Genomic DNA, 19,280 nt, shown 5'->3' with positions numbered 1-19,280 from the left:
ACATGGGACTGGCCGTCAGCGGGACAGATTGCTGGCGGGGCTGCTGGTGAATCCCTAGTGGAGCTAATCAGGGCATCCACGACCCGCCAGGACCTCACCCATCTCCAGGGCCCCACCCCGACCGGCCAGACAGCTCTTCCTCGCCTCAGCGCCTCCCACACGCCTGCCTGAGGCCACCCGCCTGCCTCAGCCCCGGCTGGCTGGCTCTGTCCTCTGATCTCTCTGGGATTTCTCTCTCGCGCTGCCCGACGGGCTGAAATGGGGTGCGGCTCTTGGGGTCCACGGTGGGGACTCAGCCCAGCTCAGGGGGCGAGGTGGCCCCATTCCTTGTGGCCCCTCAGCCTGTGCCAGGTGTGTCTAAGGGGCTCTCCTGGGTCCTCCCTGCTGCCGGGCCTGGCTTGGGAGTTGGACGCTGCCCGGGCCGGCTGGGTGAAGGTGGAAGGCTTATTTTGGGCAGGAAGCACGTGACTCTCTTAGCCTGGGCCTCCAAGGCCCCTCGCCGGTGATTCCCCACCCTTATTCCAAGCGCCAACAGGCCCGGGGGCTAGTCCAGACCAGCTCAGCCCACTTGAGGTGGGGCATCGGATGCAGCATGCTGGGCCTGTGCCAACCCCACCACCCCTCAATGTGGCTTCATCAATGGCTTCTCCTCTTGCTCTGCCAACTCCTCTGGCACCACTTGGCTGGCAGCTCCAGCTTCTGTTTCCTCAGAAGGGCCAGCACTCGCGTGCCATAGAGCTGGGCCAATGGCTAGTTGGTTTCTCCTTCCCATCCCTCCCCCTTCCTTCCCCTACCTCCCTTGCTCTCTCTCTCTCGCCTTCCCTCCCTCTCTCCACTTGGAAAAGGCCACATCTCACCCCAGCCTTGGCTCTGGGACTCAGATCATTCAGTGAACCCAGCCTGGGAGAATGGAGAGAGCACAGAGGAGTCAAGGTCACACAATAGGCAAGTGCCAGAGCCAGGCTTAGAACCCAGGCCTCCCGACTCCCAGTCCTGTTCTCTTTCCCTTAGGACACTGGGAGATGACAGCTTCCATCTACAAAGGCTGGGAGACTGATGCTTCAATAATAATAATTATGGTATTTATGGTATGTGTTAAGCACGTCTATGCTGAGCACTGTACTGAGCGCTGGGATAGGTATTAAGATTGTGAGCCCCGTGTGGGACAGGGACTGTGTCCAACCTGCTGTGCCGGTATCCACCACAGCTCTTAGAACAGTCCCTGGCACATAGTAATCACTTAACAAATGCCACTATTATTATTACAAGATTAGGCAATCTGATGGATTTAATACCTGTTCTTCCTCCTCAGTCAGTATGGGAGGCAGAGATTTAATAAATAGTCACTTCCTTAGATGGAGTGGGACAGGGACACTGCCCAAACTAATGATCTTAAGACATCTGCCTCAGTGTTCAATGTAGAATAAACGCTTAAACACCCAGTTAGTATTCTGTCTGCTGCTTCGGTGAATCCACTCTGTCTCCCTGGGATGCCCAAAGGAGAATTGGGCCGTGAAGGTAAGGAGAGACGATGTGAGGTTCAGGTGGTCCGGTTTTGGAGTGGACAGGCCTGGCTCCAGAGGCAACTGACTTGGAGTACAGTCTGGGGGTGGTAGGGAGATAGAAGACAGGAAAACTGCATGGCCTAGTGGATAGAGCACGGGCCTGGGAGTCAGAAGGACCTGGGTTCTAATCCTGGCTCCACCACTTGTTTGCTGTGTGTGACCACGGGAAAGACACAATGTCTCTGTGCCTCAGTTCCCTCATCTGTGTGCCCCATGTGGGACATGGACTGTGTCTAGCCTGATTAGCTTGTAATGACGATGATGATAATATTGTGGTATTTCTTAAGCACTTATGTGCCAAGCACTGTACTAAGCACTAGGGTGGGTACAAGCACAGCGGGTTGGACACAGTCCCTGTACCACATGGGGCTCACAGTCTCAATCCCCTTTTTACAGATGAGGTCACTGAGGCCCAGAGAAGTAAAGTGACTTGCCCAAAGTCACAGCAGACAAATGGCAGAACTGGGATTAGAATACATTATGCTGTTGTTGCCTGTCTACTTGTTTTGTTCTGGTGTCTGTTTCCCCGCTTCTAGACTGTGAGCCTGGTGTTGGGTAGGGATTGTCTCCATCTGTTGTCAAATTGTACTTTCCAAGCCCTTAGTACAGTGCTCTGCACACAGTAAACGCTCAATAAATACAATTGAATGAATTGAATGAATTCCCAGGCCAGTGCTCTATCCATCAGGCCCTGCTGCAGTGCTTTAGTAGTGTCTTGCACATACTAAATACTTAACAAATGCCATTAAAAAAACCAACCAAAACGTGGCCAGTCCCCTCCTCTGCCCAAGTTAGACTACGGCTTCTGTTTCCAAAGACCAGGGAGGGGGATCCGGGCATGAGAGCTTCGTTCTATGTTAATTAATTAATAATGGTATTTGTTGAGCGCTACGTGCCAGGCACTGTACTAAGTCCTGGGGTGGATACAAGCAAATCAAATTGGACAAAGTCCCTGTCTCATCCCTGTCCCATGTGGGACGGGCGAAATGAATAGCACTATGTCTGTCTTACTTTTTTTTTTAATTCTCTTAACTGCTTAGAACACTGCTTTACAACCCATTGGCGCTCAATAAATACCACTGATGGTGACCAATACGGGACCCACCCGGAATTTTCTTTCATGGGTCATAAGTGTTTCTTAATAATAATAGATGCTGTGGTTCATTTATTCATTCAATCGTATTTATTGAGAGCCTACTGCGTGCAGAGCACTTTACTAAGCTCTTGGGAGTGGGTATAGATGGAGAATAGAAGGGGATCCAGCACTTAAAGGACACCCACAGTTAGGGCGTGGGAGGAAGAAGAGGAGCCTGTGAAAGGCCAGAGAGAAAGGAGAGGACAGTATCAGTGTAAACTGGTGGGGGTGGGGGACATGACAGTCTGTCTTCCTTCTCTGGTACTCTCTTTATTGCTTAAACCACACTCCTTAGGCGCTCAATAAATACCACTGATGGTGACTCTTACAGGAGCCACCCGGAATTTTCTTTCTTGGGCATGAGTGTTTCTGCTTATTAATAGATGCAGTGGTGACTTAGCTTCCCCCTGCCTCGTGCCTGGATAAAGCTGTTCTGGGTTTGGAGTGGTGGCTCTGAGTTTGGGTGTGGCACTGGGGAGGGAGCAAAGGTGTAGGAGAATAATAATGATGATGATGATGATTGTGGTATTTGTTTAGTGCTTACTACAGGTCAAGCACTGTATCGAGTCCTGGGGTAGATACAAGATGGTCAGGTCGCACATGCGGCTGACAGTCTAAGTAAGAGTTAGGACGGACGAGAAAACTGAGGCCCAGAGAAGTTAAGTGACTCACTCAAGGGCACACAGCAGACAAGTGGCAGAGGTGGAATTAGAATCCGGACCCTAAGACTCCCAGGCATATGCTTTTTCTGCTAGGCCATACTGCTTAAGGCATAACGGAGAAGCAGCGTGGCTCAGTGGAAACCGCCTGGGCTTTGGAGTCAGAGGTCATGAATTCGACTCCCGGCCCTGCCGCTTGTCAGCTGTGTGACTGTGGGCAAGTCACTTAACTTCTCTGTCCCTCAGTTCCCTCATCTGTAAAATGGGGATTAAAAGTGTGTGAGCCCCACCCCCACGTGGGACAACCTGATTACCCTATATCTCCCCCAGCGCTTAGAACAGTGCTCGGCACCTAGTAAGCGCTTAACAAATACCAACATTATTATTATTATAACACCACCTCTTTCCAAGTGCTTAGTACAATTCTCTGCACAGAGCAAATGCTCGATAAAAACCAGTGAGCAGAATTAAGAGGTGGTAGGTAAAGAGGAAGTCACCATCCTCTGTGGGTTTGTGAAGCAGGACCCCTCTTAAGTGTCTCTCCACTCCTTCCTTGACGCAACCACAAGAAACAGCATGGCCTAGCAAAAAGAACACATGACTGGGAGTCAGAGACCTGAGTTCTAACCACAGATCCATCACTTGCCTGCTGTGAGGCCTTGGGCTGGTCACTTAACTGCTCCGTGCCTCAGTTTCCTCATCTGTAAAGTGGGGATTCAATACCAGTTCTCTCTTCCCCTCAGCCTGTGTCTGGGGTAATGAGGCGAGTCCTACGCATCCCCCATCTGCCCTGCTCGGACGCCTGCTCTGGCCTCCAGCAGGGGCTTCCCGGGAAAAGGGGATGATGCTAATAATAATAATGGTACTGGTTAAGCATTTACGTGCCAAACACTGTTCTAAACGCTGGGGTGGATATGTTAGGTTGGACACCGATAGCGCTCATGCTCTTAATCCCCATTTTACAGATGAGGGAACTGAGGCCTAGGGAAGTGAAATGACTTGCTCTAGGTCACACAGCTGACAAGTGGTGGAACGAGGAATAGAACCGACTTCCAGGTCCGGGCTCTAGCCACTAAGCAACGCTGTTTCTCGGTGCATTTCACCCCCTTGACCCTGGGTCCACCTGCTTCCAACATGTTCAAGAGCCGACGGACCCCAAGCAGAACTGCACCTTGGTCTCCCCGCCCCCCAGGACACCTTTTTCCTCCCTCTCCCTCCACCCCTGCCCCAGAGCACAGCCCCTCAGGAGCACTTGCTCCCCAGAATATGTTCCCTTCCCCCCTCCCCCGCCAGCACTGACCCCCCCACCCCAAGACCATAACCCCTCAGGAGCACTTGCCCCCCAAATCATGTCCCCTAGCACTGCTCCCAGCATGCCCCCCTCTCTCCCCAGAGCACCTGCCCCCCAGGAGCACTTTCCTGCCCCTCCAGGGGCACACCCCTCCACCCGGAGCACTGTACTGCTCCCAGGACGGCCCACAGCTGCCGCCTGGCGGCCAATGCTGACACTAGCACTCTTGGAACCCCAGGGAGGAAGCCGGGCTGGGGCAGGGACTGGGGCAGGGGATGGGGGTGGGCCTGGGCCTAGGGCAGGGGTAAGGGCAGAGGATGGAGCTGGGCAGGGGATGGGACTGGGGATGGGGCTGGGGCCGAGATGGGGCTGGGCAGGGGATGGGGCGGCCGATGGGGTTGGGGTTGGGGCAGGGGCTGGGACTAGGGATGGGGCTGAGGATGGGGCTGAGACTAGGGCTGGGCCTGGGGCAGGGGTAAGGGCAGAGGATGGAGCTGGGCAGGGGCAGGGGGTGGGACTGGGGATGGGGCTGAGGCTGGGGCTGAGCAGGGGATGGGGCAGCGGTGGGGGTTGGGGTTGGGGCAGGGACCAGGCCTTGGTCCCCGCTGACGGCCCAGATGCACTCCCCAGGGCTGCACTAGGAGAAGGACCCAGGAAACTGCAGGCCCTCCCCCCGCAGCTTAGGTGGGCGGCGGGGGTGGTGGTGCCAGACAGTGTGCAATGCGCTGAGCAAGGCCAGGGCCCTTGAGAAGCAGTGTGGCCTACTGGACAGAGCACGGCCCCGGGAGACAGAAGGACCTGGGTCTCATTCAATCCTATTTATCGAGCGCTTACTGTGTGCAGAACACTGTACTAAGCGCTTAACCTGGGTTCTAATCCCTGCTCTGCCGCTAGTCTGCTGTGTGACCTCGGGCAAGTCCTCATTTACCTTCTCTAGTGCTCATTTACCTCATCTTTAAAATGGGGGTTGACTGGGAGCCCCATGTGGGACAGGGACCGTGTCCAAGCTGATTAGCCGGTATCTTCCCCAGCTCTTAGTACAGTGCCCGGCACAGAGTAAGCACTTAACAAAATCTTTTTTTTTTAAAAGACCTCTGAAGAACTCTTCACTACAGACAAGTAGACTGAGCACTGAGGCAGCACTCTATGAGATACTAATTTTTAAGATCCTTGGAGAAGCAGCATATCCTAGTGGAAAGCATGATATTCATTCATTCAATGGTATTTATTGAGCACTTACTGTGGGCGGAGCACTCTCCCTAAGCGCTTGGGAGAGTACAATAGACAGACACATTCCTTGTCCGCAAAAAACTTACAGTCTAGCCTATCATAATTGAAGCACAAAGACTTGGGAATCAGGAGACCTGGGTTCTAATCTCAGGTCTGCCATTTGCCTGCTGGGTGACTTTGGACAAGTCACAGAACTGTACTGAGCTTCAGTTTCCTCATCTGTAAAATGAAAAGTCAATACCTATTCTCCCTTTCCCTCAGACTGAGAGTCCCAAGCAAGGCGAGGATTGTGTCCTATCTGCTTATACTGTATCTTTCCCAGCATTAAGTACAGTGCTTAGCACATAGTAAGTGCTCAAATAATATCGTTGAGGGCAGGGATCATGTCTACCACTTCTACTGTACTCCCCTAAGTGCTTAGTACAGTGCTCTATCAATACCAATGATTGATCGAAATAGGGAGGGAAAGAGGGGGTGGTTGAGGGCTCTCAATTTTCGTTGTGGCCAAGCACGTTTTAAGTGTTCATGAGGGGTGACAGTGACTGGCCATTCATAATAATAACAATTGTGGTATTTGTTAAGCACTTACTAAATATTAGACACTGTACTAAGCGCTGGGGTGGGTACAAAGTAACATGATGGACACAGTCCCTGTCCCAGATGGGGCTCAGTGTCTTAATCCCCATTTTACAGTTGAGGTAACTGAGGCCCAGAGAAGTGACTTGTCCAAGGTCACACAGCAGACAAGTGGTGGAGCCGGGATTAGAACCTGGGTCCTTCTGACTCCGAGGCCCACGCTCTATTTGCCAGGTCACGCTGCTTCTTTCTGACCTGTGGCTAACAGACTCAACTCCTACAGTGCAAAGACTAAAGTAGTATAACATAGATGGCACATACTTATATACACTACTTTTCAGGGTTATCAATTTCAGTTCTGCCTCGACTTGCTTGTGCACCTTCGATTTGAATGCCCAATTGTTCATTCTGATTACACTATTTTAATGTGTATTTCCCCTGCCAGACTGCAGGGAATACACCCAAGCTTTTGATTTTTCTTTTTGAATTTACATTAATGTCTGTCTCTTCCTCTAGACTAATTTTGTTGTGGGCAGGGACTGTGTCTACCAACTCTGCTATATTGTACTCTCCCAAAGCTTGTGGTGGGTAGGGAAGGTGCCTGCCAACTCTGTTCTATTGTACTCTACTGAAGTGCTTAGTACAGTGTTCTGCACACAGTAAGTACTAAATAAATGATTGATAGCCAGATGATGGAGCATGGGCCTCAGTCAGAAGGACCCAGGTTCTAATCATACAACTAGACAGAACTAAAACACTTTATCATTCCATCTGTTGGTTTTGCAAAGACTTTCTGGTAGCCTAGGGAAGGCAGTTAGGGGATGGGAGGTAAAGGCAGCGTGGTCTACTTCTACACCCTCCCGTGCCTTCTATGTTACCTCTGTGCCTCAATTCCCTCAGCTGTAAAATGGGGATAAACCACCCATCTTTCCTCCCTCTTAAATCGCTGAATCTTTTATTGTTATAATTACGGTACATTAAGCACTACTTTGTGCTAAACACTGTTCCAAGTACTGGGGTAGATACAAGTCAGTCAGGTGGGACTCTATCCCTGCCCCCCACGAGGCTCACAGTTTAAGTAGAATGGAGAACTTAATCCCCATTTTACAGCTAAGGAAACCGAGGCACAGAGTGATTCACTGACTTGCTCAGGGTCACCCAGGAAATGATTGGCAGAGCTAGAATTAGAACCCAGAGTCTCTGACTCTCAGACCCGTGTTTTTTCCACTAGGTTAAGCTGTTTCTCCATATGGGGCAGGGACTGTTTGATATCATCTAACACGTCACAGCACTTAGACATAAGAAGTACCCAATAAATGCCGCTGTTATTACTAGAGGGTTTTGGCATCCGTGTGGGAGGCTACTCCAGGAAAGAAATGTTCCTGTCGTACTGTCATCCTGGATCCCACTTCCTTCTGAAATAGCCCCCAGAGCCAGAAGATCGAAAAACACACCTCAAACTTCATCTTCAAAACCCTGATGCTTCACGGACACAGTGTGTCTGCATATCAACAATTCTCTAAACACTCACGCCCCACAGATTCAATCTTGTCAAGAAGCCAACTAGAAAAATGTGCTATCCTTTCAACATTCTGCTATACTAGGCTAAAGAAGCAGCATAGCTTAGTGGAAAAAGCACGGGCCTGGGAGTCAGAGGTTCTAATCCCGTCTCTGCCACTTATCAGCTGTGTGACTTTGGGCAAGTCATTTAACCTCTCTGTGCCTCAGTTGCCGCATCTGTAAAATGGGGATTAAGACTGTGAGCCCTACATGGGACAACCTGATTAACTTGTATCTACCCCAATGCTTAGAACAGTGCTTGGCACAAAGTAAGCGCTTAACAAATACCATCATCATCATCATCAGAAAAAAACAAACAGAACTATGAGGATGCTGTGAGGACACGATTTCTCTAAGTACAAAGGGACTGCACACTAGTAAATACGACTGAATGAATAAATGAACTTTCACCCTGTTCCTCGAGATAGTTTGAATTACAGTTGGCTAAATGCCCGGTTTTAGGAATTCCCCTTTCCCAGCTGTTCTCAAGAGTTTGCTCCTTTTGACATCTTTGCTGCTTCCAATTTGGGAACGGTGACATTTATGTTTTTCACTGACTGGGCCATTTGGTGATTAAATACACTTGATTCCCAAGAATCGGGAACCTTTCTTACTTAGAGCCCCTATTCTACTGCCTCTTGGACTGCCCCTGGGATGACCTTAGTGCTTAGAACAGTGCCCTGCACACAGTAAACGCTTAACAAATTCCACTGATTGAAACGAGATGAGGGACCCTAAATTTCACAGATTCACCCAGGGAGGAAGCAAAGCATCTAGAAGAGCCAGCCGCAGGGAAACCAGTCACCATTCTGAGGCTCCAGATTTTGGGGGCAAAATAGCTTTAAAAAAAAATGAGGAAACAACTGGGATTCCAAACCCAGCATGGAATTGAGAAGCAGCACGACCTAATGGAAAAAGCATGGGACTGGAATTTGGAAGACTGGGGTTCTAATCCTGATTTCACTATTTCCCTGCTGTGTGCTCTGCGTCTGTTTCATCATCTGTTAAATGGGTATTAAATATCCTTTAGAACTCCAGGTCAGCCACGGACGGTGTATCTATCCCAGTGCTTAACACACCTACAATATCGCCAAGATCCGCCCTTTCCTCTCCACCCAAACGGCTACCTTACTATTACGAGCTCTCGTTATATCCCGGCTAGACTACCGTGTCAGCCTTCTCTCTGACCTCCCTTCCTCCTCTCTCGCCCCGCTCCGGTCTATTCTTCACTCCGCTGCCCCGGCTCATCTTCCCTCAGAAACGATCTGGGCATGTCACTCCCCTTCTTAAACAACTCCAGTGGTTGCCTATCGACCTCCGCTCCAAACAGAAACTCCTCACTCTAGGCTTCGAGGCTCTCCATCACCTTGCCCCTTCCTACCTCTCCTCCCTTCTCTCTTTCCTCCGCCCACCTCGCACGCTCCGCTCCTCTGCCGCCCACCTCCTCGCCGTCCCTCGGTCTCGCCTATCCCGCCGTCGACCCCCGGGTCACGTCCTCCCGCGGTCCTGGAACGCCCTCCCTCCTCACCTCCGCCAAACTGATTCTCTTTCCCTCTTCAAAACCTTACTTAAAAATCACCTCCTCCAAGAGGCCTTCCCAGACTGAGCTCCTCTTCCCCCTCTGCCATCCCCCCTTTACCTCTCCGCAGCTAAAGCCTCATTTTCCCCTTTTCCCTCTGCTCCTCCCCCTCTCCCTTCCCCTCCCCACGGCACTGTACTCGTCCGCTCAACTGTATATATTTTCGTTACCCTATTTATTTTGTTAATGAATTGTACATCGCCTTGATTCTATTTAGTTGCCATTGTTTTTCCGAGATGTTCTTCCCCTTGACGCTGTTTAGTGCCATCGTTCTCGTCTGTCCGTCTCCCCCGATTAGACTGTAAGCCCGTCAAACGGCAGGGACTGTCTCTATCTGTTGCCGACTTGTTCATCCCAAGCGCTTAGTACAGTGCTCTGCACATAGTAAGCGCTCAATAAATACTATTGAATGAATGAACATAGTAAGGGCCTGGGAATCAGACCTGGATTCTAATCCCAACTTGTCTGGTGTATGACCTTGGTCAAGTCACTTCCCTTCCTCTGTGCCTGAGTCTGTAAAACAGGGATTAAGAGCCCCACCTGAGACATAGGCTCTGTCCAACCTGATTAGCTTGTATCTACCCCAGTGTTAGTACAGTACCTGACACATACTAAGTGTTTAACAGATAAAATAACAGTGCTCAACAGATACCACAACGATGATTAATAAAGCGGGGGGTCAGCCTGCAACGATGAAATCCGGGGGGTGGCCAGTGAGTCAGAGAAGTGGAGTAATACCTTATGGACCAGGCGCCAGGATGCCTGGGTCTCCATTCTGGTTCTGCTCCGATCGCGTGTAATCAGGTGTCTGCCTCGGTCTTGCCCTCGATGAAACCGACACCTACAGCTCCGTCTAGGAAATCAGTGAGGAAAACGGAAACCTCTCTGAACTGCTTTCGATTCGATCCTTTAAAGGTATTTATTGGGCACTTACCGTGTGCAGAGCACTGTACTCAGTGCTTGGGAGAGGAAGGTAGAAGAGAGCAGGAGGATTCACTCCCTACCCACAGCGAGCTTACAATCTAGAAGGTTCCTGGAAGAACAGTCCTACAGAGGACCACAGCACCGTGTGGCCTCCCAAGTGCTTAATTAAAGAGACTTTCATTCAATCGTATTTATTGAGTGCTTAATGCGTGCAAAGTGCTGTACTAAGCACTTAAAAGCTTTAGCCACCGTCTAGGGTCCAGTAATGGATTTTCGGCTCTTATTCTAGTTGAACGCAAGGTGTCATCAGGTTGCAAACAGCCGCTGATGCACTTGGGGGGACAACCAGGTGTAACGTAGTTGGTCTCATTTAGAGTCGACACTGCAGACCACACCAATTCCCTGCGGATTTGGTCAGTGTGAGCGTTCTTCTGTATCTCCCGGAGCTCGGGCTATTTCTTTGGGTAGCGGCTTCCACGGCCCTACAAGGTGTCCACCGTTCTTGTTCCCTCAATGGTATTTACTGAGTCCTTACTCTGTACAAAGCACCGTACTGGGTGCTTTTGGGAAAGCACAATGCAAGAGTTGCCCAAAAGAAGCTACACTCTACAGGCTTTAACTGAACTTTTGCTTCCCAGTCCCGGTCCCGGTTAACTATGGCAAGGTCTCCATTGCTTGGGGACTATCCTGGAGACGGTGCGCTCCTCTACCTCTCGTTCACCAACTGCTGGCTCTGGGCAGATCTAGCGCCACTATCAAATTTGCCAAATGGCCGGGGGCAGTGTGTCCCAGCGGAATCAGCAGGGGGGTGGGAGCCAGGAGATGCACGTTCTAATCCCAACTCTGCTGGGTGACCTTGGGCAAGTCACTGAACCTCCCTGTGCCTCCTGTTTCCTCATCTGTAGGATATTATCTGCTTTCAATCGCATCTGTTGAGAGTTTACTGTGTGCAGAGCATTGTACTAAGCGCTTGGGAGAGTACAATAAACAGACACATTTTCTGCCTACGTGGTACGGGGAGTGTGCCTCATCTAATTATCTTCTCTTTTACCCAGTACTCAGAACAGAACTTTGACACACAGGAAGCACTCAACACCATAAACTATTAGAGGTCTAGGAAGGGTGACAATCACCAGCATTATTCCCTATCTGGAGTAACTCTTGTTTTGGAATTTCTCTCCCATGTGGCTTGATCTGGAATTCAAGCTTGACAGTGACTGTGCTTTTGGCAATAACCTGGTAATCAGCTTGGACTTCTCATCTTTATTAACAAGTGTTTTTCCTCATAGATTCTTCATACAAAATATAAAATGCCAAACTTTGGAGTGTTCAATCGGTAAAATGGCAGCCAGTATCAATGCAATGTTTTCTCCTTTTTTAAACTCATCTATTGAAGTTGAACGGTTCCTATTTAATTCCACTTTAAGCTGGGGATATTCCTTTATGAGGGAAGGCCTTAAAGGTCACAAGGTGAGCGATATTATTAAGTTCAGTGACCCAGCTAGCAAGAAGGCTTTAATCGAAGTCAAATGACGAGGTGCTGCCAATTATTCTATTAATGTATTATGTCAGGCTGGTGGGGTGGAGAGTTTGACCAATGCGAGGTTGCCCTCCATCTCTCAACAATCCCACTGTCCCACCAGTTCCTCATGTCATTTGTCAGGCCCTTACACTAAAGCACTCCACATCCAAACCATTCTGCTATGAATTCCAGAAGAACAATTTTAACTTTTTGTCAACCCGGTCCAAAGACCAACATTGAAATTAACCCCAAAACAAAAAATTCCTCCAGATGAAACAACATAAGGTCATTAAATGGGCAAACATTTCTGGAAGGAGCTGATGATTTTCTTAGGTTGCATTCTGATTTTGCCTTCAGACTGTAGGCTCATTGTAGGAAGGGAATGTGTCTACCAACTATGTTGTATTGTACTCTCACAAGTGCTTAGTACAGTTGTCTGCACACGTAAGTACTCAATAAATACCAGTGATTGACTCACCTTAACCATCAAGGCACACGCTAGACTGTTTTCTTTTTGAGAGTCACATGTGAAATGAGGCTTTCAGAGTTAATATGAAGAATACACGCCCAAAAGCAAAGTAATATTTTGCCTCTTTAGGAAAAGGGGCAAATGAGGTCAAAATTCAGGTGATGTCTTCTACACTTCACTGTGCGAAACAAGGAAAGCACACCCTAGAGAACTTTTCACTTAAAATTGTTACAGCGACTATATTGCTAAACCAACTTTTTCAAATTGACTTTAATGCAAGTGGTGAGCTTTTGGGGGCTTTATATAGTAAAAACATCAACACACACCAATGCGCTTTCCTTCCCCAAGGGTAACCATGCATTTGAAAATAATTCTGCAAAGGCACAACCTGCTTTGCATCCAAATCTGCATTGGGCAAACCCAATAATGTGGCCACGATGAAGCAAAGATGGGGATGGAGAAGGAAAACTGTGTTGGAGGGGAGAAAAAGGGAAAAAAAGGAAACGATCAACCTTTCCGGAGGCAGGTAGCATTCACTCTTCCTGGAGGATGGACCTACCATCTACTTTTCTGAATGACAGAGAGGCCTTTTTTCCCCTTTGCCTCTCTTCCCCACCGCTGCCGCTGTCCGAATGACATCCTGCCCACAGGCCGGGCACGATGGTGGTCGCCTTGCCCAAGGGATGTCAATCAGGTGGACTCTGGGTCAATGGGAGGCAGCATGAGGGCACGATCCAGGGCCAACACATTCAGGTCTGCAGCCCCACTTTACTTATGGTCGACAAAACACTAGTAGCACATCTCTCCATCCTGGCTGGAGGTCCAGGTATCGACATCATTTTCTGACAAGGGTTCTGTAAAACCTTTTTTTTTACCATTTGTCATTCTGTGTGGGCATATCTGGAATTTCCCAACCCCACTTCTAACTAATCTCAGAGAGGGACAATCCACGGTTGACGACGTGGCCAGGAAATTAAGCAGGGCTTGCCTCCCCATAGCCTGTCATGGTCAATTAGAAGCAGTGATATCATTAAGCTTTGTTTACACATCTAATTACCCAGCTACCCAGGCAGTGATCGGCGGGCTACCCAGGCAGTGATCGGCGAGCTCCCCAAGTCAGCCTGGAAAGCGGTTAACAACGATCAGCTGCTGAACATGAGCCACTGTTACATGAGTCTCCATTTAACTTTTCGTCTCAGTTGGAAAAACCTCGCACGCTCGGTATCTTATTTTTAACTGGGAAAATGGCAACTGTTAGATGCAGAAGGCCACAGATTTCCTTTTTGGCAAAACACTTATTTAATAGTCATAGGGAGAGTGGTAAATTTCAGTTTGCCCAAGACTATATTAAAAAAATTAACAAAATTCAGATTAATTCAAAGATAGTTGGTAGGTACTACTCTTCTATTACCGACCTCTGACAACAAGGAAACCAGTCACTATATAACCCGTGGTAGCGATTCCTGGTCTGAAGGCAGCTATTTGATTATGAAGGCGTACACACACCCACACCCAAATGCCCCCACACCCCAGTGGAAATCTAATAAGGGATGAGCACCAGTGATTTTTACTGGACACCCCATTAATGACAGACTGTTTATCAGAGAATGTGGGGATACCAATTATTTTGTACAAGACGAAGCCTCCCCCCGCACCCTCTGCAGACTATATCTTACAGAATATTAAAATAAATAATATTTCCAGTCATCTTATTTGTACATAGTTCCCTCCTGGAAAACCTTTTATTTTTTTAAGCTCATATGTGACTAGTTAGAGGCAACCCCCTCCCCCCCAACCCTCCCCCGCCGGAAAAAAACAACCCCCCCCAAAAAAAACCAAAAACAGGCTTATACATTGGCAATATGGAAATTAAAAAAAAAATACATCTTAGTAAAACCTTGTTATAAGTGAAAAGGTTTCCCAAATGGTACTTTCAGGTAGAGTACAAATCTTCCTCAACTTCCACGTCACTCACCGAAGTAAAATTTTTATAGAAAATTTTATTCAACATACAACATTTTTCCAGCAAAAAGGCAATATACAGGAAGAGTTGTTGTACACTGCTGCTACAGAAACAAAAAAAAAATACTGGAAAAGAATGAAAAATAAAGATGTGTTTTGCTGATTCTATTTTACCGCACTCAAAACTAGACACGCCGCTGGCATTAGCTCCAAAATAAAAGGAAACAGTCTGGGACTGAAATAAAACTACACACAATGAATATCAACATCAGTGAAATTCACTTGCAGACTCACCCAACGAAATTAACCTCCAAGTGTTAAATTGTACATGTTCATTCATTAAATATACAATTTCGTTTTTTTCCTTTTTTATTTTTATTTTTTTTTTTACAAAGTCAACAGCTTACTAAACACTAGTGAGCATGCCCTCTGTGCTAAAAGGCTATTTCCTTTTTTCTTTCCTTTTATCCCACGTCAGCGAAATTATCGTCATAATCCTTTCACCTGCTTTTGCCAACTTTCGAGTGTCATTTAACATGCCAAGAGGCAGCATAGTAAACCATAATTGTACGGAAAATTGTTCTTTATTTTTATTAAAAAAAAACCAACAACCAAAAAACCCCCAAACCAAACGCAAAAAAAAAAGCCCCGACCATATCTTCTAGGACTTTCTTCAGAGCGCCTACCCAGCACATTGGGCTGCGGAGTAGTGGCGGAATTAAATCACAAACTTTAATTTATTAAAAAGATCCTAAGCAGCTGGAGGAGACCAAGATCCCAAATAAGTGCCAACAATGTACACGATGGAGTAGAGATTGCTATTTATTGATGTTGTGAGTTTTCTTTCTGCATTTACAAATGCACGAGAGGTCATTTAAAGTATAACTGAAGGAAATCAATTGAGTGTGAGTCTAAACATAAGACCGGCTAGCTGCGGTTTGGGTGAAGGGCACCGGGACAAGCAGCTAGCTAGTTTATGCCACCTAGAAACGTACTACAGACAAACCTCTTGCCAATGTCACAATTGTTCTACTGAACTCTTCCCCCCATTATGCTGACCATTGCCTTGCGTTATGTTTACCATAAAATAACTCTCATTGGCATCCAAGCTTTATAAAAACACCTTCATTTTGCTCAAAAAGGGCAGTCAATAGATACAGAGAAGCCAAACTGAACAGCCTCAACAAAATAAAATTAACATCAGCAGCAAATCCTCTTGCTGAAGACTTCAGATAGAGTGCACGTGGACCAAAAGTTCTACGGTTGTTAAAAAGGTGCACACACACGCTTATTTGTCCCTTGCCTTGAACAAAGTGGGTAAGTAAGTCAGTTATGGATTTTAATAGCTTTTTCAAGGTAGGTGTAGCGACTTCTCTTTGGGGCTTTGTTGAAATGGTCAAGCCCTAGCCAAGGCCTGGGATGAGACATATTGCCTGGAGGAGAAGGTGGGGGGGGGGGAATGAGAGAGAGAGAGAGAAAGGGAGAAAGAGAGAGAGAGAAAGAAAAAGAGAGAGATATGCGCTTAGATCACACAGCAACCTCTCAGGAGTTAAGATATAAACTTAGCTGAGAATTCTCTAATGCCACACTACCGAAAGCCAAGGGGTCACAGGATACATACAACGTATGTCCACTGGCTTTCTTAGCCGCCAGGCCTAATTAACTACGTGGGGGCAAACATTGAGACCCAAGCGCTCAGTACAGTGCTCTGCACCCAGGACGCACTCAGTAAATATGACTGATTGATCACTCCACAACAGGATTTAAGGGGGCTATGGGTGGAAAGCTGTGAGACCGTAAGCTCACTGTGGGCAGGGAATGTGTCTGTTATATTGTACTCTCCCAAGCACTTAGTACAGTGCTCTGCACACAGTAAGCGCTCAATAAATACAACCAACTGGAAAACCCCCATAGACAAATTCTCTACCGGAATTCTAAGGTCATTGGACTTTGAACAGCCAGTAGGCTGACTGGTACCTCAAAATAACCAAGATTTATTTCCAAAGTACACTAGGAAAACCGGAGCTTCGGGGACTTGACGTTGGCCCGTAGAAAAGAAACAGGCTCAGGTACTCACCGGGTTGGGGCTCGAAATCTTTTAAGTTCACTTCGTACTCATCTTCATTTATGTACTGGTGCCGACCCATCATGACGATAGCAAACTTAAACTTAAAACCAAGAAGAAACACACGGCAAAAGGAAAAAACAAAACAAAAACAGTGAGGTTTGAAGGACAGTCAAATTTAAAATGAGCGAGAGATTGGCATCACCGGCTCGATAATTAACCGCTCAGCACGACGGGACCGGAAGGACATTAGGGGAGCTTACATCCATCCGCTGGGGTCGGTATCAAGCAGGGAGAGTAGGGTGCCATCTTGCCTCTTCCCCCATTTCTTTTTGAGATTATTTCTGAGGGCACGGGACCCAATTTTATCCCTGCAGTCTCGGGTGTGGTCTTACCTTCTCAAATTCTTTTTCCTGGATGTCGAGCATTGTCTGAATTCGCTTCATCACTTCTCTGAAATGCTCAGCCTGCAAATGGGTCAACAGGGGGTGTGTTTAGAACGCAACACATGACTTCTGCAACCAAGCAGCACTGTGCTTGGAGCAACCCAGTTCTCCCCAGCCGGCTATTCTGAAATGCGACTCGGCTCGGGGTAAGTGGAGTTCACAACGTTTCACTCTCAGTATGACGTAACTATAACAACTCCACTACTACTACTACTAGTTTGGCTATTTGTTAAGCACTTACTATGCACCAATCACTGTAATAATAATTACAGTATTTGTTAAGCGCTTACTATGTGCCAGGCACTGTCCCAAGCTCTGGGGTGGATCCGAACTAATGTTGGTATTTGTTAAGCGCTTACTGTGTGCAGAGCACTGTTCTAAGCGCTGGGGTAGATACAGGGTAATCAGATTGTCCCACGTGAGGCTCGCGGTTAATCCCCATTTTACAGGTGAGGTAAATGAGGCACAGAGGAAGTGAAGTGACTTGCCCACAGTCACACAGCTGACAAGTGACAGAGCTGGGATTCGAACCCATGACATCTGACTCCCAAGCCCAGGCTCTTTCCACGGAGCCACGCTGCTTCTCTATTTTACAGATTTCACCCATTTTACAGATGAGGTAACTGAGGCAGAGGGCAGTGAAGGAACTTGCGCATGGGCACACAGCAGACAAGTGACGGAGGCAGGATGAGAACCCCCAAGACCTTCTGACTTTCAGACCCGTGCTCTATCTGCTACGCCATGCTGCTGCTGCTGCTGCTGCTGCTCACTGCACTAAGCACTGGGTCAGTCGGAGGTAATCAAGTCACACAGTCGCTGTCCCAAATGGGCTCACAGTCTTTCAGTAAGCGCTCAATAAATACGACTGAATGAACTCGGAGGGAGAACTGGTATTGAATCCCAATTTTTACAGATGAGAAAAATAGAGGCAGGGAGATTAAGCGATCCACCCAAGGTCACAGAGCGGCTACCGGCATGGCCAGGATTAGAACCCAGGTCCTCTGACTCCCTGGCCTGTGCTCTTTCAAACACAGACCCACGAGGAGCTAGGGAGCCAAAAGGGCAAGCAGTTAACCCCACACTGCTTCCCATCTTTATCACGAAACCTTCTTTTTCCAAATTTAATGTTGGCACACAAAGTTCTGTTTCAGCCATAATTTTGCATGGGGTAAGTCAGAAGCTCAGTGCCCACATTAATCAGTGGTGGACCGGCCCCAGGACTTCAGACACTGGCAGATTAAGTGGCCTAGAAGTGTGTGCAAAGCACATCCATATGGAGCTACTTGTTTGTACTTGCATTCAGTCTCCGGAGGCAAACTAGCAGCAGGCAGAGGGAGAAAACGGGGAGAGAGGAGAGCCGCCTCCATCTGCAGGCATTTTTTTTAACTAAATGGTATTTGTTAAGTGCTTACTATGTGCCAGGCACTGAACTAAGCACTGGGGTAGATACAAGTTAATCAGGTTGGACAAAGTCCATGTCCCATGAGGGGGGTCACAGTCTTGATTCCCATTTTACAGATGAGGGAATTGAAGCACAGAGAATTTAGATGACTTATCCAAGGTCACATGGCAGATTTGTGTGGAGCTGGGATTAGAACCCAGGTCCTCTAACTCCCAACTCTGTGCTCTTTCAACTAAATCACGCTGCTTCTCAATTACTTGGCATTAGTTATCAATTTGGGTTCTCCTGGGGCAAACACACACTCCCTCCCACCGCCCAAAATTGCTGCCTTGCTTCAAAGTCCCAAATTAGTGTACTAAAGGTAACCTCCAGGTGGTAAGCTTGTGGACAGGGACAGTGTCTAGCAACTGTAATACTGTGCTCCCCAGAGCACTCTGCACACAGTAAGCACTCAATAAATACGACTGATTGATTGCAACCTGAACGAAACGCACCCTACATAGAAAGAGGCTGGAAATGCGGAAGATGACAAATAATGGGGAAGGCCTACTGAGATTATTTCCTGATAACTGGTTTGCAGTTCACCCACTTAATGGGGACTCAATATCAGTGACCACGACTAGTTTGGTAGTTTGTTTGGAGACTTGATTCAGAGTTACCCACACAGTTAACAACTTACTCGGATTTAAAGAGAATTTGGACAAGGTTCAGAAATAAAGCCCTTCAAGAGTTCACAAAATAATTAATATTCTGAGAAGTATTTTACACTCCAAACTCTAGAACAAGAACATTCACCACTACACAACTGATTTTGGACAATCTAAGGGGAAAAGATAAAGCTGGACAACTTCAAATGTCTCCCAAAGAAGACCCAGGCATAGAGTTCAGAGTATGA

At 47.7% G+C, this 19,280-nt stretch overlaps 1 protein-coding gene across 2 annotated transcripts in view; it reads right to left on the bottom strand.

Moving 5' to 3' along the window:
* Positions 1–14,490: 14,490 nt before the first annotated feature.
* The window catches only part of USP7 (ubiquitin specific peptidase 7), a 93,107-nt gene continuing 88,317 nt past the window's right edge, over positions 14,491–19,280 (bottom strand). Inside the window, exons 29-31 of one of the 2 annotated variants that reach the window (XM_029053792.1) lie at positions 16,933–17,004; positions 16,550–16,640; positions 14,491–15,905 (exon numbers count right to left, since the gene is read on the bottom strand). In XM_029053792.1, the coding sequence (XP_028909625.1) occupies positions 15,799–15,905; positions 16,550–16,640; positions 16,933–17,004 (270 nt within the window). In that variant the 3' untranslated portion in view covers positions 14,491–15,798. The remainder of the gene's footprint in view (positions 15,906–16,549; positions 16,641–16,932; positions 17,005–19,280) is intronic. The other variant, XM_029053799.2, reaches the window with a different exon arrangement.

The sequence above is a fragment of the Ornithorhynchus anatinus genome, chromosome 2 (assembly GCF_004115215.2).
Source record: "Ornithorhynchus anatinus isolate Pmale09 chromosome 2, mOrnAna1.pri.v4, whole genome shotgun sequence".
NCBI classification, from domain to species: domain Eukaryota; kingdom Metazoa; phylum Chordata; class Mammalia; order Monotremata; family Ornithorhynchidae; genus Ornithorhynchus; species Ornithorhynchus anatinus.
This window is presented reverse-complemented; position numbering and strand designations above follow the sequence as displayed.